This window comes from Microcaecilia unicolor, chromosome 4 (assembly GCF_901765095.1).
Source record: "Microcaecilia unicolor chromosome 4, aMicUni1.1, whole genome shotgun sequence".
Classification (NCBI taxonomy): Eukaryota; Metazoa; Chordata; class Amphibia; order Gymnophiona; family Siphonopidae; genus Microcaecilia; species Microcaecilia unicolor.
The window spans coordinates 250,702,444-250,724,698 of NC_044034.1; the positions used below are offsets into that span (position 1 = coordinate 250,702,444).

At 41.6% G+C, this 22,255-nt stretch overlaps 1 protein-coding gene across 1 annotated transcript in view; it reads left to right on the top strand.

Annotated features, from left to right (window-relative positions):
• Positions 1–22,255, top strand: part of LOC115469687 (multidrug resistance-associated protein 5-like) — a 416,281-nt gene that overhangs the window by 217,592 nt on the left and 176,434 nt on the right. Inside the window, 5 exon segments of the mRNA XM_030202474.1 lie at positions 2,910–3,209; positions 10,036–10,149; positions 12,092–12,412; positions 12,525–12,662; positions 20,352–20,536. Of these exon segments, the coding sequence (XP_030058334.1) occupies positions 2,910–3,209; positions 10,036–10,149; positions 12,092–12,412; positions 12,525–12,662; positions 20,352–20,536 (1,058 nt within the window).

Genomic DNA, 22,255 nt, shown 5'->3' on the forward strand with positions numbered 1-22,255 from the left:
AAATTATAATAGACGCTTGAATATGAGGATTTTGAACTTTCCAAAACCAATAGGAATCCTCCCCTTAGAATTATTCAAAAAATACCTTTTGAAATTTTGAAGATTTCTCCTCAAAATATTCCTCCAATAAACAAGATATATTTTCTTCCTGTAAAAAACAGCCAGGAGGGAATTCCTGAAGTACTAGAACAAGAGAAATCTGAGGAACGGAAAGATATCTCACTGATTCTAGAGGACTCATTAACTGAAGTAACTAATAGGGGGCTACGCTTCTGATTTCATTTGTATTTGAGCAAGATTTTAAAGCAATACTAAAGCTGTACTTTAAAAATATGCATGGTGGTCAAAAATTATGGATTTTTCCTGATGTTACTAAAGTTACTCAAGAGAAAAGAAAGAAATTCTTAGCTATGAGAGAAGAGACGAGGTCCTTGGGTGCAACTTTTTTGCTAGCATACTCATGTAAATGTATAGTGAAATATCTGGGAGTTAAGTATGTTTTCTTTATACCAGATCAATTAAGAACTTTCATAGACCTGAAAAGGGTATCAGAGCTATAACATCAGTAAGGCTTAAGAAATAATAGGTGGGTGGGCATAAAGCCTTTCTTCTTTTTTCCTTTTCTGATCTCCCTGATTTATCTCCCACTCCCCCTCATGTTTGTGGTCTAAGGAAGGGACAAAAGTGAAGTATTTTGTTTTTCCGCTGATTAATCTCTGTGAAAGAGTATATGTTGGTTCATTTATCTGATCTTTTTTGATTCCTGTATTGCATGTAACAAGATTATTGCTTGTGTAATATTATTAAAGCATAAATAAAAATTTTAAAAAAAAGTCACCCTCCTCTCTTTCCTTTCCCTCCAGACTGTGAGTCAGGAACCCCTCCACCCACCCCCACCCCCCGCGGTCCAGGAAGACCCTCCCCTGGGCTTACCTTTCCTCCCTGGTGGTCCAGTGAGGGCATTGGTGACAGGACAAAGCCCCCTCGCTTCTGCCCCTCGCCACCAATTAGAAAAAATGGCTGCCATGACCTCTTGCAGCAGCACTTGGTACTTAAAGCTGCCACAAGAGGTCGTGGATACCATTTTTTCTTAGCAGCTGCAAGGGACAGGAGTGAGAGGGCTTTTCTCCAGCCCCCAATGACTCCACTGGACCACCAGGGCGAAAAGGTAGGCTCGGGGTCCTCGATGGACCATGGGGGGGGGGGGGGTAGGGGGTTGGGAGATTCGCAAGGGAGGAGTGGGAAGAGTTTCTGACTCACAGGCTGGGGGGAAGAGGAAGAGGAGAGCTTTCGAGGGGATTGGGGGCAAAAAAAAGCTCAAGTACAAGTTATACAAGTCCCGGCTGATATTTAGTGCTGAGACCACATAGCTATGTAGATTAATTTAGGACAGCTTTTGAGATGCTTTCTGACTTCTGCTGTTTGAACTAATTTTGATTTTTAAGGGTATCTGGGTAGGTGGAAGGGACAATAAGATTAGTCTTTTTGCTAAGGATATGTTGCTGTTGCTCTCCTTGCCTATTATAAGTGCCAAATTTAATACAAGAGCTACAAGCCTATTCTCCAGTATCAAGGTTTAAAGTAAATTTGGGGAAGATGGAGATTTATAATCTCTTCATGGATTGTAAAACCCTTGGCACATTGGAGATTTGCTTCCCATTTCATTGGGTGTGGAAAGGCCTTAAATATTTGGGAGTTTGGTTAATGTGAGAGTAGGAAGGCCTTTTACTGCCAAGTACTTAGAATTATTAAAGAACTGAAAACAGATTTTTGGCATTGAAAGGAGTTGTCTGTCTCTTGGTTCAGCAGACTAACTACTGTAAAGATGAATATATTGCCTAGGTTTCTGTATCTTTTTCAGGTCTTGCCAGTGGCACTACCTAAGGGGTCCTTTTACTAAAGTGCACTGAAAATGGCTTGTGGTAGTGTAGGTGCAGGTTTTGGGCGTGCGGCAATCCATTTTTCAACGTGCCTGTAAAAAAGCCCTTTTTAAATTTTTGCCAAAAATGGATATGCAGCAAAATCAAAATTGCCTTGCGTCCAATTTGGGTCTGAGATCTTACCGCCAGCCATTGGCCTAGCGGTAAAGTCTCACGCGGTAACTGGACAGTAATGACCTACACGTGACAAATCCCACTTGGTGTGTGTAGCTGATGCATGCCAGAAAATAAAAAATATGTATTTTTCAGGTACGCGTAGCAGATGCTCACCAAAAATGAAATTACCGCAAGGGCCATGTGTAGCCGTGCGGTAACTCCATCACCAGCCCCGTACTCTAGAGAAAGCGGCTGAGTTGACTCACATCTTCATGGATAACCACCCCTGGTTGGCAAAGAGGAGCTGACCATATCCGCATCAGCCAGTATCTAAGGGCAGTCAGGGCCCTAAGCCAAATATTCCTGCAACCTCAGAGACTGTTCACAAACTCCCAAAACCTAAAGACTATAGGCATGAAGATCCTTGTTTCCAGTGTGGGTGTACAGGACATTTTAAAGCGGATTGCCCAGATAATCCCAAGCCTGCACTAAAGAGCATTCCAGTTCCTGCACCAAGGCTGGCGGCTTTCATGGGTGGCTCCAGTACCATGAATGAGACCCACACAGTTGCCGCAGCACAAAAAGATACTGGTCATTCATCAAACAAGGCAGCAGATGGGTTTCCACAACACTACAGCACCCCAGTAACTGTGAATCAGACTCAGGTAGCTGGGCTTGTGGAAACTGGCTCTAGAATGACTTTGTTAAGACCAGAGATAATACCGGAAGATGCTTTTCTACTAGGGCACTCTGCAGAGGTAGTGCTAGCCAATGGATTCAGACAGATTGTACCCATTGCTTGAGTATTCCTGGACTGGGGTACCAAACCTGGATACAGAGAAGTAAGCATAATGAAAAACATGCTGGTACCAGTGCGGTGTGGGATTGACATGGGTCCAGTGAACAATACCCTTGATAGCAGCATCAGCATTTCCGCTATGGTGACCCGTAGTCGGGCCCGGGTGGCCCAACAAGCAGAAACAGCAAAGATCACCTCTTTAGTTCCAGATCCTGAGCCAGTCCAGGTGGAACCAGCTGACCAAGTGACAGGAAAAGGCACGCCATTGCTTCCAGCAGCATCAGTTCCTGAAGTGAATATGAAACAGCTTGACACACCTATTAATCAGACTGATGACTCTGATTTGTCAGAGTCACCAGCACAGACCCTTCCAGGTATAGATACTGATATAGGACAGAGACATACTTTTCAGGAAGCACAGCGCTCTGACCCTGACCTGGAAGCCCTGAGGCAGAGGACAGAGGGCTAGTGAGCCAATAAATGAGACTGGTAAAGATCATATCCTATGGAAAGGGGGGCTTGTTGTACAGAGAGACTGATCCTGTTGATCCTAATAGGCCCTGGACAGCAGCAAGCAGCTTATAATGCTCAGGGGATACAGAGAACAACTTCTACAGATTGCACATGACATTCCACTAGCAGGACATCAGGGGGTGACACACATGCACCAGATTGATCCAGAACTTCTATTGGCCAGGAGTATCTCGAGACGTTGCTGACTATTGTCGAACATGTGATGCGTGCCAAAGAGTGGGTAAGACCCAAGATCACCCCAGAGTCCCCCTGAAACCTTTACCCATTATCAGTGAGCCCTTTGAGAGAATAGCTGTGGATATAGTGGGGCCTCTAGCTGTCCCTATCCGGACTGGGAAAAGACATATATTGACAGTGGAGGACTTTGCTACTAGATATCCTGAAGCAGTAGCCTTATCCTCCATAGAATCAGAGTAAATTGTCACTGCCCTGCTAGAAATATTTTCCCAGGTAGGGTAGCCATGAGAAATACTCTCAGACCAAGGGACACAGTTCTGAGCTGATCCAGATTCTGTGGGCACACTGTGGAGTGAAATCTGTACATACCACACCATATCACCCTGAAACTAATGGGTTGGTGGAGAGGTTTTATGGTACATTAAAACACATGTTAAAGACTTTCATAGAGACAGTAGACCATGACTGGGAGAAATACTTGTCCTACTTGTTGTTTGCATACAGAGAAGTACCTTACAGGGTTCTCTCCATTTGAGTTGCTTTATGGCCGGAGGGTGAGAGGGCACCTTGACCTAATAAGAGAACATTGAGAGGGGAAAGTTGATACCTCTGACACCCCTATAATTGAATATGTATGTAATATGCAACAGAGATTAGAAGAACTTGTGGGCTTTGTCAGAGATAACTTGCAGACAGCTAAGCAAAAGACCTGGTATGATCATAAGGCCCAAAATAGAGAGTTTTATGAGGGCCAGCAGGTACTTATTTTAGTCCCAGTCGTCAGAACAAGCTAATTGGACAGGACCTTACAAGGTCATAAGGCACCTGAATGATACAAACTATTTTATAGCTATGGACTATCAAGACAGAAAGCAGCATACTTTTCATGTAAATATGTTAGAGGCCTATGCAAATTGTATAGCTATGGTGCTAGCTGTGTGCAGCCTACCAGAAGAGTGTCAGGATAGTGAACCCATTCCTGACCTTATCGCAGAGACATTATCAGAGGGATTTAACACTGAAGAGAGATCATCTAAATGTACAGACTGTGAAAATATTTTCAGTCAAGAGAGAACTAGAACAACAGGAAACATGTATAAAAGCGACACATTTTACATACTCTGAGTATGAGAAAGATTACAATATTAAAAAGGAGCTAATTCAGCACCTGAAAAATAGTAAAGAAAGTGCAACATGTACAAGTTTAGAATATGGGAAAAACTGTATCATTAATGCAAACATTACAGAATATCAGAAAAACACTGGTAATAGAATATTGTTATGTAACTGTGTTGATCTCTCATGAGAAACTATTGTATTTGTGTTTGGTAAATTATTAAAATTGACTTTCTCATATGCATGTAGCTTTGGTTTCTTTTACCCCTCCCAGTTGAGAATGGCTGGTTCATGCTAATTTGGGAAGGGATACAAGCAGCCTAAAAACATTTGTGACCCCGGCGTGATTTGAACACGCAGCCTTCATGATGGTAGCTTCGACCAAGAAGAAAGCTCCACAAGAAATGCAAAATTTCACCCAGGAGAGAGACCAGTTTCAAGTACAGAGTGTAGGAAAAGTTTCAGTTGCCGGAAATTATTGTTAAAGCAGTATAGAACCCCTTCAGGGAAGAAACCATTTACATGCACTGAATGTAGAAAAAAATTTATTCATAAATCACAGCTAACAAAGCACCAGATAATACACACAGTAGTAAAACCATTCACATTCAATGAGTGTGGTAAAAGCTTGCATCAGACGATACTCCTCACTATTCACAAATTTAAGCATACAGGATTAAAACTGTTAGCATGTATGGAGTGTGGTAAAAACTTCTGTTATAAACTCCAGAAGGGCAATGAACATGGCAAAGCTGATGGCCTCTCCAAGAAGGAAAAGCCAGAACCCTGACACTGGGCTATCGAGACCCGATCAGTGGTCTGTGGAGGCCACAGTCCGGGGTCTCTTTCTTAAGGGTAGAGGTGTGAAGAAACATTGTGTGTTAAGCCTGTAAAATGTTATCCCTAGGGCCACCTCCATAACCCTTGCCCGGGGTCTCACAGGCTCCTTGTACTTTTGCCAGAATGTGTATTTTTTTACACCACTTCCTTTCCATGCCCCTAACGAGATTTGAGGACTCACAGGCCGGAATGAAACCTACGAGAATGCTTGTGATGGGCAGATAAATGGGTTTTATGAAGAGGTTACTTAATCCAAAATTTGCAAGAGTGAGTTGTGCAGTGCAACAACTTGCTCTCAGAGACCGTTCACAGTAGATGAATAGGAAGAAATTCAAGTGACTTAGTAAATGTGGTGTATTCTGAATTCCCCAGAGATCTACTAATACTACAGAAGGACTGGAGTGGAAGGGAAGGTGCAGGAGAGGACATACAAAAGGAAATAAAATGACCAAGATATAGGATGGGAAGGAAATGAGAAAGGAGGAAAAAATATAAGGCCTGAGAGAAGACTAGATCAATAGTGTGACTGTGACAGTGTGTAGGAAAACTGACATGTTGACATATTACTAACAAGAGAGAGAAATTCTGTGACTCAATCCCATAGAGCAAGGTTGAAGTCATCAAGGAGGGGCGGTGGTGAATAAGAAAAACTAAGTTCTGAAATGAATGCTGAAATACTGAGTGAGTAGCCTTATGGTTAGTGCAGTAACTTGAGGAACTGGGTTCAATTCTCACCACTGCTACTTGTGACTCTGGGCAAGTCACTTAACCTTCCATTGCCCCAGGTACACAATAAGTACCTGTATATAATATGTAGACTGCTTTGATTGTAACCACAAAAAGGTGGTTATCTAATCCCATCCCCTTTCCCTTTCTTCTAAATAAATCAAGGGGGGGGGGGCCCGATGACAACAAGACAGAAGAATATTCAGAATTGGTCAGGCGGCTGAGGGGTGATATGATAGAGGTGTACAAAATAATGAGTGGGGTAGAGCGGACTGATGTGAAGTGTTTGTTTACACTTTCTAACAATAATAGAACTAGGGGACACAAGATGAAATTAGAATGTGGTAGGTTTAAAACAAATCGGAGAAAGTTTTTCTTTACTCAGCGCATAGTTAGACTCTGTAACTCATTGCCGGAGAAGGTAGTGACGGCAGCTGGCCTTGCTGAGTTTAAAGGGGGTCTGGATAGATTCCTGAAGGAAAAGTCCATTGATCGTTGTTAAATTTTGGGTTTTTGCCAGGTTCTTGGGGCCTGGATTGGCCGCTGTCGGAGACAGAGTGCTGGGCTTGATGGACCTTTGGTGTGTTCCCGGCATGGCGGTGCTTATGTGCTTATGTCATTGAATGTCCAGTTTCATTTCAACTGTGACGGCTGCTGTTTTGCCTAATTGCAGACCACTGCCATTTAATATCGTTTGGCACATACATATATTTACGTCACATGGAGGCATTCCTGAAGGCATAGTTTAGACAGGGCAGTGGTGGAGCTGCTATGTATGCTTTTATTTTACCAAAGTCTTTTGGAGTAGGGATGGACCAATGGATTTCCAAAAAATGAGGAACCAGAGGCAACATGTAAAATCCAGAATTGCTTGTGTGCCAGTAAAACCAAAGGGCACAATGTCACAATATAGAATGTACAAAATAATGAATAAATCAAGGAAATAAAAAACAGATGAAAAAAGGATATAATAAAAGGGGAAAAGGGGCTACATAAGACCAATACAATAAATGTATTACATAGGTTACAACAATAAGTACTAAGTGGAGAGCCGATAAATAACACTATATTAAAAGATAACGTATTCTAAATATACAAGTGCACTCTTAAAGTAGATGTACACGTTTACACCAACTTTGGAGCAGGTGGAAATTTGTGTGTTGGCATTTGCACACTATTGGTTCTAGCTCTGGGTACCTATTTTATAAAAGCACATAGGCATCTCTGTTGACGTAAAAAAAATAAACACATTTTTGGACTCTCAAATCCTGTTATAAAATCAGGACCTTTATGTAGTACTCTAGTGACATGTACACTACAAATGTGTCATGCTAATAAAGTATCCTGAATCTGAACAAAAAGTGCTAGCAGAGAAGGGAGGGAGAGAGAGAGAGAGTATGGCCCCAGAGGTCTGCCTCTCTCTCTCTCTCTCTCTCAATCTCTTTCTCTCTCTCAACCTCCCTCCTCCTGGTATTTTTTCTAAGTCATGAAGGAGGCAGAGGGGGCACCAGCCTGTAAGAGCCCTCTTATGTCTCCAGTCAGCAGAAGAGAAGATAAGAAGGGGACAGAATTGCGCTGTGACTGAACTCTGCAACCAGATGCAAGGAGTGCAGAGCACTGGGCCATCATTCTGCTCTCCTTCCCCTATTCCCGCCCCCCCCCCCCCCAAGATGGCTGTGCTTCTGAGAGCTGCACCTTCCTTTGCAGCAGTTGCATGCAGTGATATTTACAACAGGGGATTCTGTAAATGTTTCAAACAACAAGAGGGGCTTGGCAGCCCCTACAAAGTACTTCCCACCATCACAAAATCAACAATAGGGGCTTAGCAGCCCTAACACCATACCTCCCACTTCAACAAGAATACAAAGAGGGTCTTGGTGGTCCCAACCTAACATCTCCCACTCCAATGAAAAACAAGAGGGGCTTGGTGGAAAAAACATGGCAACAGTTCCCACCCTCAGCAGAAATAGTAGGACTCAATGACCCCCAATAAAACACCACCCATATCCCTTCTCAATTCTCTTTCCTCCTGTAAACTTTACCCAACAGCTCCCTTTCTCTCTTATCCCTTGCAGTTCCCCTCACTCTTGACTCCCATCTCTTCACCCATATTCTTGTCCTTTTTCCTGTTATCCACCCACCTGCTCTCTTCTCCCAACTTTTTACTCCCATCTCTTTTCCCTTATGTTGCCATACGCACTCTCTTCCTATCCTAATCCCACCCAAGCTCTCCTCTCTGCCTTTTTCCCTTTATTGTGTCCTGAATTTCCCTCACACTCCACCCAGAACTTCGCTGTCCCCCTCCTTTTACCTTACATCCCCATCTTTCTTTCCATCCTGCCCTAGCCCTAACCTCATCTCTCCTTCCCTCTTGCCACACTAAACTCTCCTGAGTCCCATCTGTACCCCAATACTTCCTTCTATACTTCCTTTTGCCCCCATTCCTTTTCTCTTACCATTCCAAAACCCAACCCTTTCTCACACTTACCTATTTGTGCCCCACTGCTTTCTTTCTCTTTCCCTACTTGCTCCCTAAATTCCTCTTTTTCTTCCTTACACCTGACCAGGCAAAAAAATACATTGGACCTAGTAAGTCCATTCTGTCACCATGATGATCATGACCTAACCTCTGTTTCTCCGAGGACAAGCAGGCTGCTTGTTCTCACATGTGGGTCGATGTCCGCGTCGGCCCGGGAACCGGCATTTTGCAAGCAAAATACTTTTTTTAAGTCTTGCCAGAGTCACCGCGCATGTGCAGACCGATTTCCCACCCATCGCGTGAACGTGTTCCTCAGTTATGTTTTCTCCGCGTTGAGGTGTGGTCGAGTTTTTTCCCCGCTCCTCTCAGGCCCAGGAAAGAGTCTTCATTCATTTTGTGGCTTTTGCCTTATTTATTTTCTTTTTTAATAGAAATTTACAGTTTTTTAAAAAAAACCTTCCCGTAGTTTTCTTTATTTTTGTGCCCTTTTAAAGTTTCCTTTGTTTTTCGACGCGACCAGCTTAGGCCGCGCGGTCAGGTTGTTCCCTTCTTTTCGTGCCCTTTTTTCTTTTAACAGGCACAATCGTGTCTTTTGATTTCGCCGAGGTCCTTTTTCCTTCCACGTCATCGAAGACACCTAGCAGCTTCAAACGTTGTACTTGGTGCAACCGGACCATCTCGGGTACCGATACCCACACCTGGTGTATCCAGTGCCTTGGACCCGACCATATCCCAGCCGCTTGTAGTCTGTGTCTTCGCATGAAGAAACGGACTCGAGCGTCTCGAGGGGCCCAACAAGAGAAGCTTTTTGGGGCTCAGTCCGATCCTTCGACATCGGTACTGAGGTCGGCGGTGTCAGCATTGACATTGAGGGATGCATTGACGTCTGGAGCAAAGATAATGGCTGCGGAACGACCAACTCGTGCTGGGAGCAGTGAGGCATCTCCACCTGTTTCGAGGCCTCCTGCTATGCAGGCTGGACCTGTGGTGGGGGTGGGGGAGGGGGAGGAGGAAGAGAATAAATAAACCAATAATGTCATGGTAGGGCTGGGGATTCAATGAATTCCTTGAAAGCCCTGACCACGCATCTCTGCTTTCCAAGAAAAAAAGCATTGGTTTCACTTATATTCAGGAGAGGATGCTTAATACTGCCTACATGCTCAACTCCATCTTCTTAAACTTCGCTTTCTCCTTAACCTCACCTTTTGTACTCCCCACAACTCTCAGTTCCTTTCCCCATCAGGTTCCCCCTTAAACTTTCCCTGACCAGGATCCCTTCTCTGCAAGCTAGGCTCACTCCTTAATTTATGATTCCCCCTTTACCACAGGCAAGTATCACCTCTTTGCTGCACCTTGTGAAAGCCCCAGCAGATCTCTGTTCCCTGGGACAATTCGTACCTTCCTGAGCACTTCTTTCAGAACTTGCAGACTGCAGAACAGCAGTGAGTCCATGAGAGCCATTCTATTGTCTGTATGCCCAAGCCTCAGAAGCTCAGTAGTCTTCAGCTTCATAGCTCCATGGCCATATTTGCACATGGTATTTCCTGCCTTTCCAGAAGTAACATGCTGAGTGGGAAATCAAGACATGAGCCAGCAGCCCTGGACATAGAAGTGTGCACTCATATTGAACCATTGCATGCCAACCTGCCTGATAGAGTTCTAATGGCCACATAGTAAGTGGCTGGCATGGGCAAGCAAGTCAGTGCTGGCTCTAATATAGCCAATGGTCTGTGGAAAAACAGATATTGGTGCCCTTCAATGATGGCAGCTCGGGCACAGTGCCATTCTGGTTTTTTTTTTGTTTGTTTTGTTGTGCTTGTCCTATTTATGTATACATGTTCTTGTCTACTGTTACTCTATTTTCCACTCTGTATATATTCCCGGAGTTGGTACTCTCCTCTCCGGAACCTGTAAGCCACATTGAGCCTTTTGCTATGCGGGAAAATGTGGGATACAAATCTAATAAATAAATAAATAATAGGCAAGACATAAATATATTGGGGTTAATGTAGATTGTTTTCATGCATAAAACCTATTTATTAAATTTTCTCCAGAGGTTTTCTACATATATAATAGGAGTGTTGCCATATTTTCTATATTTGTGGGGGGGGGGGGGGGGGGGGGTGTTGAATATGTGACCCTCTTTCAGGCATATTCTTAAGCAGAATTTGGGCAGACTGTGGGCTGAGTCAAAGTATACACAATTGTGAAGGTTATACAGGCATACATTTACACCAGCTTGAAAGCCGGTGGAAGTATTTGTGACTTCAATCTAGCCACAATTTCTGCTGGTTTACTCTTAGTATTTTAAAAAGACACAAAGACACTTTGGACCAAATTCTATATTAGCGCCGAAAAATTAGCGCCAAAAAAAAATGTGCTAAGCGCTATTCTATAAATGGCACTGAAAGTTAGGCACCATATATAGAATACATTTAGGGCTAGATTCTCTATATGTTGTCTGAAAAATCTGCACAAAATAAATTTCCGCCTAAGTGTATTCTATAAGCGGCACCTAGATTTAGGTATAGTATATAGAATACACTTATATCCCATCGCCTAGAACTATGTGCATCCATTTATACCAAGGGAAACATGATGTAAATAGTGGTGCATAGATTTAGGCACAGAGGGGCGTATTCTAAAACAGTGCCAGTAAATTTTGGAATGCACATGAAATGCCCATTTCACCACTCATAACCACAGCCTCTTTTGCCTCTGCACATTAGAATTTAGGTGCTCTGCATTACAGAATATGCTTAGTGAGTTATGCGTGTAAATTCTAATTATTAATTAGTGCTCATTATTGCTTGTTAAGTGCTGTTGAAAACACTGATTGGCTTGTTAAAACCAATAAAGTTATGTGCGTTGTTATAGAATATGCTTTGATTTTGGTGTGAAATGGTAGGCACGATAAATAGAATCTGGCGGTTAGCGCCTAACATTAGATGTGAGGATTTACACCAAAACCCTGGTGTAAATCCTCATGTCTAAATTAGGTGCAGATCTTCTGTAACAGTGCACAAATTGAAGGAATGCCCCTGATCTGCCCATGACCTTCTATGGCCACATATAAAATTTATACGCAGATCCCTACGACTAAAAATGCATGCGCAAATTCCAATTAATGCCAATTAGTGCTGATAATTACTAACACCCAATTATTGGTGCTAATTGGCTCATTCAATGAAATTGTGCGTGCAAATTGGATATGCGTTCAAATTTGCATATGCAGTTTTAAGAACCAGGCAACCTGTTATAAAATTACCCTCCACAGTAATAATACATTGATGTGCAAAGGTTCTAATCTTTTGAAAATTTAACCTTGTAAATTTTACATTAATATTAACATTTTATTTCTCATGAATGTGCATTAACCTTTAGATAATTCAACTTTTACCAAAGATTTGACAATATCCTGCAAAATGGAGGACAATGTAAATTATGGAGAAAGTAAAATAACCATATCAAATGGAAAAGAGCATGAAGCAAGAGTACAAAATCAAGTGACATCAGATGAAGAGATAGAAACAGAATATAGAAATCCATCTTTTAATTTCATGAAGACAGTGCCATCTTCAGATACTCTACCTTACATGAAAGCAGAAGAAACAGCTCATGATGTTGATAAAAGAGATGAAGAATGTTTTAACAAAGTAGGAAAAGTAATTGGTTTTGAACATAATGAAGAGAAAAATGCAAAGGGTAGGTAAATAATGAATACATGTCTGTGACAAGCAGAAGTAATTAACTTTTGATGAGCTTCATTAAACTTGTGATCTTTCCAAGTCCTTCCTTCATGCCTATTTTCAAACAGGTATGAAGGAAGAAATACAGGAACACAGAGAAAGCAGTCTGACCTTGAAGGAGCTTAATATGGTTGATCTTCAGTTGAGTTGTGATCAAGGCAAAGCCCAAGAGCGTATCAAGGCTGTACAAGAGTATGTTAGAGGTGGTATGTGAGACAGATGCCATGGGGCTTGATTGTAGCCTAGAATAGTAATCTTGGGTTTGAGCTTGAGGGATATGATTGGGCAAGAAAATGGAAGGTGGCACATAAAGCCTCCCTTTGTCTCAGGATTGAGTTAATGGTAAGGCTTGCTTTTTGGCTAGGTTTGATGTGTACAGACTCATTCTTATGTTAGAGGGGCTGTGGTGGTGGTGGTTTGGGGGGGGGGGGGGAGGGAATGAACACTTTTCTACATATATAATGAGAGTGTTGCCATATTTTGTATCTTTGTTTGTGTGTGTGTGGGGGGGGGGGGGTTGAATTTGAAATCCTTGCTTGTGCTCAACTTTTGAAATGTATCTATTCCTACAAGTCTACTTACTAGGTACCTGGGTAGGACTGGCTCAACCTAGATGCCATAAATTTCTGGGCAGGTTCTGTTAGCTTGCTCACATGTGGAAATATGTTTCTCTGATTGGGTCCTGGTGCATTCACATATGAAATAGTAGCCATGGTCCGGAGCAAAAGAACAAAGTATGAACATGGATGCTGTCCATTTCTTCAGTTTTATTCTATGTTGGAATAAATATTTGTGCATAAGTTCCACCCTATGAATGGAAATAGTTTGTCTTGACTTTAGATGTTATTGTCTTCTTTCGCTTCTCCTGATCTGGTTTTTGCTTTCTTTGCTGGTTCACTTTGATATAATGAGGTAATTTCCCCTGCCTGCATTTGTACAAATAAACATAAAAGAAGTAAGCCAAGTTGATACATTAGTCATACCTAATGTAATAAGTCTCTGCAGCAGAACTGTAGGATCAGTGGTATCAAACACCAATGAAATATTTGCAAATAGCATAAAATATGCACTATCCCTCCTATTTGCATCAAGTGCCCACAATATAGAATCAAAAACAGAAAACATTCTGCTCTTCAAGAAAATCTTGCAACTTTTTGTGGACAATCTGTTCAATTTTTCTATGAAGGGGAGCCTGGATATTGGTCAATAAGTACTTATCTCAGATCCAGAGAAGATATTTTAAACACAGATCACAAACTTGTATGCTTCAATATTGATGGTAAAATACCCTCATAAAGTGATGCCTGAATGATACAAGGAAAATGATCCATTGCCTGCTTCAGCAGTTTAATAGCAATTGAGCAGCTATTGAGAGCATCATCCCCCCGATTTTCAAAACCATTTAACCAGCCAGGAATGGCACCTGGCTGGTTAACCGGCTATTCGGTGATATTTAGTGGAGGATAACCGGTTATCCCTCGCTGAATATTCCCAGTTAGCGGCTAGGAGATAACCGGCTATATCACGTGATATAGCCAGCTTTTCCCAGAAAATTCAGCACATAGCTGGCTATTGTAAGTGGTCACATCGGGCCATATAAATAGCTGGAATATCTTTGGCTGGTGTAAACTTAACTGGCTAGCTGGTTAAGTTTAAATCGACCAAAAATAAACCAGATATTCAGTGCCGGTCACCGGAAACGGCCTGGCATTGAAAATCCGGGCTGACTTCCGATCTCAGGAGATACCAGGGCTCCCTCTCATGGTCTGAATATCGGCCCCCAAAAGTGTTATTCATAGACATTAGTGTCTTGAATATGTCATTGGCACAGAGTACCTCATGAAATATGTTGCTCTTTCAAAGCAAGGAAAATTATAGAATATCTTTTAGTATTTAGAGCAGCTACAATCAAATCTACCTTCTGATTTTAAAAAACTGAACTTCAGATGTCAATAGTAGAATCAAAAAAGTTATCTTGAGAATCACAGGTCAGATGTTGAACCACATTAAATAGTTCTTGTGGATAATTAATATCAGCACAGATTGTTTTTTTTATCAAACATAAATAAATGAATAAATGCTTTTAGTCTTCCCAAGTAAAAATGTATATTCAGACATCAAAGAAACAATTGTCTTTGTCAGATATTAGTTGAGATGTGTGCTAACTACATGTTTGCGTGTTGCAGCTGACCCTTTTCATCACCAACTTGAGGATAAACTAAGAACTTAATTAGAACTACCTGTGAAAATGTGAGAGAAAGCAGAAATGACAGAATCCAATAAATTAATCAATGTTGATCTCATGGTTCTACTAATACTGAAATATCTTTGTAACCTGCAGCTTATAGTTCAGATTCTCTGTGGACAAGCAAGACATTATCTGCTCACATCTGGCTGACGCCATTCGACGGAGCCCAGCACAGACGCTACCTAGCGTTCTATTTTTAGAAGCTTTTATTTATTTATAGCATTTATACCCCACATTATCCCAAACAAGTTTGGGTTCAATGTGATTTACATCAAACTTTAAAGCAAGTACAGTAAGGATTAAACAAAAGTAAAATACAATAAGAGATATAACATCAAGAGCAACAGAATGACTCTCATTTGAAAATAAACTAGCTAAGAGAATTACAATGGCCAACAGTGGCAAGGAATTCATTAAATAAAATTGCTTCCAACAATTCACGAAATTTTAGGTAATTAGAAACATGCCTTATTGACTTTGGGAGGGAATTCCATTGTTTAGTAGCTTAGTATGAGAAAGTGGCATCATGAATTGATTTATAATGGAGATTCTTACAATTCATAAAATGGAGAAGTAGATAGTCTCTCGATGCAGGATGGGCATTGCATGATGGTAATTGCAGCAAGTGTTGCATAAAATCAGGTAGAAGACCAAACAAAATTTGATAAACAAGGTTGCATGGTTTAAAGGTGACTCTTGCATTTATAGGAAGCCAATGCAACTCGATTAAAAGAAGGGCTAATTTGGTAAACCGAAGGGCTTTGCATACAAGATGGGCTGCTGTGTTCTGGGCTGTTTGAAGTTTTTTGATAAGAGAAATTTTCAAACCTTAGTAAACAGCATTACAATAATCAAACCTGGACAACACTAAGGATTGTACAAAAGAATGAAATACTGAATTTGAAAAGAAAGGCCTCAGTTTTTTTAAATTTCCATAGGGAATTAAGACACTAGAAACTACCACAGAAACCTGTGGTTCAAATGATAAATTCTAGTCAATAGATATTCCCTGGATTTTCAAGGTGGCAGGTCCGACTGCACGTGGGCAAGTGCCTTCTCATCAGCCTCTTTCATGCGGGACCAGCAGTCATCTTTTTTTCTGTGGGGCTCAGAGGATGTTTTTTGCTGTATTCGCCGCAGTGTGGTTTTTTCCTTGTGGCCTTCTCTGCCTTTTCAGCGTTTGCTGTGAGTAGCGTGGGATCATTTTGTCTCTTTTTGTTTCCCCTTCTAGTTTATCTCCTTGAATTACTTTTAATATTTTTCAGCAATTTTCGATTTCCTTTAGTTTCCATGGCTTGCAGCCTGCTCTGGCCAGAGCTCCCAACAAAAAAAAGCACATCATGCTGCATAATTTTGCTTCAGGTGTTTTCCCCTCGATGTCACAGAAAACTCCAAGTGTTTTTTTTTTAAAGCTCTGTTTATTAAATGTATCATGCTTGTGCAATACAACAAGTAAATATAAAATATCAAGATTCAGAAAAAACCTAAACCACAAACAAAAAAATTTCCAGTCAAGAAAAAGCAGATTCATAATATGTTGCTTCATCATAGGAGCCGACTCTGTGGGTGCTGTGGGTGCTTGAGCACCCCCAATATTGAAAAAATTCACTGTGTGTGTCCAAGGAAGGGTTATTTCCACTGGGCTTAGCACCCCCAATAATTTTGAAAAGTTGGCTCCTATGTGCTTCATCATGGTACTTTTAATACAAGAACCCCCACAGACGCATCCCATTCATTCATCTTATATTCATACCTGCGTGGAGAGTAGAGAGAGAAGATAAAGAGAAGGTATACACCAGTGGCGTAGCCACAGGTGGGCCTGGGTGGGCCGGGGCCCACCCACTTAGGGCTCAGGCCCACCCAACAGTAGCACATGTTTAGCAGTAGCTGGTGGGGATCCCAAGCTCTACCAGCTGAAGAATTCCCCCTGATGGTAAAGAAAATGCTACTCTCCACGATACGGGCACCTGCGAATGCTCTGTTTTCAGCGCATGCCTGCTGAAGACTGCCAAGGTGGAGAGAAGCATTTTCCCACCAGTTTAGATATTTTTTTGGGGGGAGGGGGAGAACACTTGGTGCCCAACCACTTCTTGCCTAGGCCCACCCAAAATCTGCTGTCTGGCTACGCCCCTGGTATACACCATTTACACAACTGATCATATACAATATCAATAGGGTTGGCCCAAATCACTTGGGGCCACTTATAAGCAAGTAACAATATGTTAATGAAAAAGGATTGTGGCTATAGCATCATGTTAATGTAAATACATAGAAGAAGAAAAAAGGAACTAAAAAGGAAAAAGAGGAATCAGTCCAGTGACTGTTCAGCAAATTTATGAATTTGGGTGGTCGTTGGTGGCTAATATTATGAGAAGACAGTCCCATAGTTTCCTGTAATGGACCTATTCTAGCTTGGACCGATCCTGATAATAGTGTAGTTCAAAAGCAGCCATCTCTTGCATACAGGCCACCCAAAAGTGGTATAGAGGAGGTTTATTAGATGACCAGGAGTGTAATGTAGTTTTTTTAACCAACAAAACAGCAATATACAGCGCTGCGTGCGCCTGGTAGCGCTATACAAATGCTAATAATAATAATCTTCTGGAGCAGCCCAGAGAACACAGAGACTCTATGCTGAGTGGCAATTTCATCTGTTCGTGAGTAGTTGTATTGCTCAATAAAAGACTGTTCAGATTTTGGAAAAGAGTCTCCAGGGTGTGTTTAAGTGCAAGGGTTAACTCATCAAGTGACTGGAGTTTGTCTGAGTAGTGTAAATATAGAAAAAAAAAGAAGGGGGTCTGGAGTGTGTTGGGAGCAGTGCAGAGCTGAAGAGAGAGCAGCTTGGTGAGGTCCCTGAATCCCCTAGCGCATCCCTCCGTGTGAGTGTTTGCCTGTCCAGAGAGGAAAAAGCCGGCCGTGTGACTGTCTGTCCTGTAAAGAAGAGGCTTATCCGGAGAGGGAAGAAGCCCCACAAGAAGAGAGAGAGAGACAACCCCCTCCCCTTGCACTGATGCCCAGACTAAAAAGGAACTGGGTTTTTTTTGAGTGCCTGCCTCAGGAGGATCCAGCCCAGAAGCTTGCTGGTTTGAATGTCCACAGAGAGAGAGAGAGACAACCCCCCCCCTTTGCACTGAGTGCCCAGACTAAAAAGGAACTTTTTCTTTGCGTGCCTGCCTCAGGAGAATCCAGACAGAAGCTGACCAGCCTAAACCTCGAGTCCTGCAAGTGCCTGCCTTTATGAGATTTAGTTTAGCAGTCCATCAGTGAGATTAGAGGGTGGTGGTATAGCAGAACAAAAAAAAAGGGGGTCATGTTTTGGGCGGTTTAGATAGGAATTTCCCCTGCTTATCTGTTTTATTTGAATCTAGTTAGTCCACCCTTGCCAAAGAAACTACTGATTGAGGTTAGCACATACACCGAGCACAGAAAGTCAGGGTTTTCCTTTTTTGAGTTTTTTTTGAGTCAGAGCAGTAGGTATCCTGGAGTTCCTGAGCCGGTGAGCTGACCTCGCCAGCCGAGGAGACATGGATGTGGAGAAGACCAAGGTACCCAACGCAAGAAAGCAGTGATGCTAGCGAAGATTTGATATACCGGTAACATTATTGTGTGCACACAAACGGAAAAATATATATATCAGATCTGAGTACAATAATTAGAGCTGTATACTTGTTTGGGATGTTTTATGTTATTGCAGAAGTGGGGTTGGGGTCTTGGTAACTGTGATTGTAATTTTGGACATGTTAGTATCTTTATTTCCTTTGTAACTTACCACAAAGTATTTAACACCTTGCACTAGCTTTATTTAATACCATCAAAGCTTAACAATTGGTACCAACATTTATGAACATAACCAACAAGTGTTTCTATTTATTTTATCATTTAATAAACCTTTAATATTTTTTTTCTTGTTCAATCCCTTGGCTGCTTGGAGTTTATTTGGGAACCCTATTTGAAACTGTGACATTCATATATATTTATTTCTTTAATTATTGTAATTTACCTGCTCCACGACTAGGGGGTTTACAGTAGCCAGGCTCCAGGAGAGCTTGAACAAGGCAAAAGAAGTGTGCTCAAAGGATTAACTTCCCAGCAATAGAAACATTATAGTCTCCAAATCTAATCTTGGCACATGAAAAGTCCTTCAACAATTAACAGTGAGAACATGCAACTTAGTATACCAAACAGAACTTGTAAAAACAGTATCATATTCTTATCTTCATCTGTAATGTAAAAACTTCATCAGTAATTGAAAACATCTCCTAATTTTCCATCCACTGCAGTTAAATTCAGTAAATATCACATGAGAGAGTAGCACTTAATTCATAGTTTATAATATTTCTATTTCAAAGTAAACCAATGCTTTGGCATGGTCCCATGTTTTGCCTTCTCATAGGCATTTTCAGAGAGAAACCAGTAGAAATGTTATTGCCACTGGCTATATTCACAAAATGAAGGGTATGTTCCACAAACAAAAATAGTGCTAGCAGTAAAACGTTTTAGATATGCTTTTCCATCGTGTGTTATGTGTTGTATTGTTTTTGAAGCTTGAATTTAAGTATCTGTAAACACAGTTAGATTTAAGAAAATATGTATATTTTTCAGATTTTTTGGAGAGGGGTGGAGAAGAGACAGAACTGCTAGAGTTGTCTGTTAGACATATTTGTTAGAGTTGCCTACTTAGGGTTTGTAAAGAAACAGGAAACATTTTTTTCAGTACCTGAGAGAAGAAGGTTTTTCTGTTTGATTTGGAACTGAGGGCCCCTTTTACAAAGCTGCAATAAAAGGGGCTGTGTGGTAGTGTTGGTGCATGGATTTGATGCACACTGAGGCCCCCTTTTACCACAGCGGATAAAAGGCTTAAAAAAAAAAAGGAAATGGCCACACAGTAAATGAACCATTAGCAAAATGATATGCGGCAAAGTGGTGGTAAGAGTACTGCCGATTGTAAAAGGGGTCCTCTATGAACTGCAACAGAAAGGGGAAGGGGCAAAAGGAAATGACCAGTTCAGGTACGCTGAAGGCAGGGTATAAAGTACGTTCACTAGGTTGTGAGGTTAAGAAAGCTGTGTTCTGAATGAAGAAGAAATTGCTAGTACTTTTTGAGATAAACTGATTTTCATTTTGCATGATGGCAAAGTATGCACTTTGAAGAATTGTTAGCATTTGTTTTGAACGGAAATGGATCCTTAAAAAGGGCAATTAAAATAAATCCCTGTCCAAGGGCCTTCACATGAACTGGCTAAGGTTGTGAAATCACTGCCATGTCTTGATAAGTGAAATGTAGCTGAACAGACCTTTAGCTCCTCCTGGTAGGAGCTGGGGAGGGGGCACCTGGTATGGACTATTACTAAAACCACAAGGAAACTTTGTGGGAGCTGCTGCAGGAATTTGAGCAAAAGGAGCACACTAGGAGTAGCCTGTCACAATATATGTGCCTTTCTGTCCTATTAACCTAGGTATCTTGGCCATATCCACTTATGTGGCTAGTTGCAAGATCACGCTACAAAACCTTTGATTTCTTTGCTCTGCAGAAAGGTCAGCTGAATCCACAAACAATATATGAAGGAATAGATTATTTGCACTGTAATTTAAATAAACCGTAACCAACTTTTTATCTTTATTGTGCTTCATCTTAATATTTTCACAGGAAGGCTCATGCAGAAAGAAGAAATAGCAGATGGTTCTGTATCATGGTCTGTATATAATGTATACATTAAGGCTGCAGGTGGTCCCTTGATATTAATCATGAATATCATATTGTTTATACTGACTGCAGGAAGTATGGCTTTCAGTAACTGGTGGCTTAGTTATTGGCTAAAACAAGGCAGTGGGGTGAGTATAAGTTTAAATTTTATGTGTAACATTCTGGAGATGTTTATGGAAAGTGATAAACTTTGTGTTTATCTCTTCGAAAAAAAACAAGGGTCCTGTTTACTAAGGTGCACTAGCATTTTTAGCGAGTGCTAAACACTAGAGACAACCATATAATCATATGGGTGTGTTTAGTGCTCACTAAAAAACACTAGCGCGCCCATAGCACAGCTCAGTAAACAGGACCCCAAATGGCTAAGGACATTTTATTTGTCAATATCATTAGTCTGAATAAAAGTACTTAAAAAGTTCATTTTCTATGTCAGCCAGAATTTTACTTTTGTTTATGATGGTCATTCAAATATTCAATAAAAGTCTAGTAAATAATGGGTCATAAACAGGGTTATTTGTGCCGGAATGGTATTTTGGCACATCTTGAGGCTCAGGAAGTGACATCATTGTTATACCCACAGTGTCTCTTCATTCGGCTAACTCCCTCCTCTCAGTCCAGCTTCAGCTCCTTCCAAGCATGCTATGGGTGCTCTCATCCAGATCTCTTAATCACATGCATGTGTGAGTATTGCGCATTCTCTGCCGGCCCAACACTGATGTTTTTTGCACCACCAGGCATCTCTCTCCTACTGAACTGGACAGGCCTCAAGCCTCCAGTGAACTCATAGCACCGCAGCCCCACAGCTGTGAGGGCTCACAACTATGATAGCTCCACCCACTCTAACTATCAGCAGCCTCCATAGCCAAACTGGCAATATGCAGCCAGCTCCTATCAACATCCGGATCCTGCAGCTGAGCCCTATGCTTCTCCAAGACTTGGCCATGCCTCGTCTGTTTCCTCATAACTTCCAATCAACAACATACCCTCAAGATTGGCACTATATCACTCCACCCATCAAAGAGAATCACTAGGACCAGCATTCACCTCAGGACCTCATCCAGCCTGGGTGAACAAAATATTTATTTATTTTAAATTTGTTTCCAAGTGTCAGTACAACAGAACAAAAAATACAAACTCTGTACATAAATGCAACCAACAGTAACATATATGGAAAAGCCTTGGATACAGATCTTGTATTGGTAATCAATAGAAATAAAATAAAACATAGAAAAAAAATAAGATGATTTTATTGGACTAACTTGGTACATTTTTTGATTAGCTTTCGAAGGTAACCCTTCTTCATCGGAGCTGGCGTAGGGTTTGTCGCGGCCAGTGACCCAATCTTTGGCGTGCTGGTCGCTGATCATTGGGGATGAATGCATTAAGCCCCGTTTAGCATGCATTTGCATGCTACTTGCGGTAAGAGCCCTCGAGCACGTTGTTTCACACGCTCGAGGGCTTTGATCATGGGGCGATAACAAATGCCGGCGCTAGTACGGTGCTAACAGCCTCTAGCGCCGGCGTTTGCTTTAGATCATCTGCCCATAAATGATTAGGGCAGGAATTCCCACTCTATGCCTCAACACACCCCTCCCCCCAAAATTACAAACATTAATTAGTGCACATTAATTCAGCAATTACCACAGGATACATGAACGTGTCCTGCGATACACCACTTTAAGCTACATTAGGTGCATGTTAGTGCCTAACACAGCTTAGTAAAAGGATCTAATAGTGAAGATGTCCAGCAGAAAGTAAGGGGCCCTTTTACTAAGCCGCATAAGCATCTATGCACGCCCAATGCGGTAATTTCATTTTTGGCAAGCCTCCGATATGTGCGTCCCAAA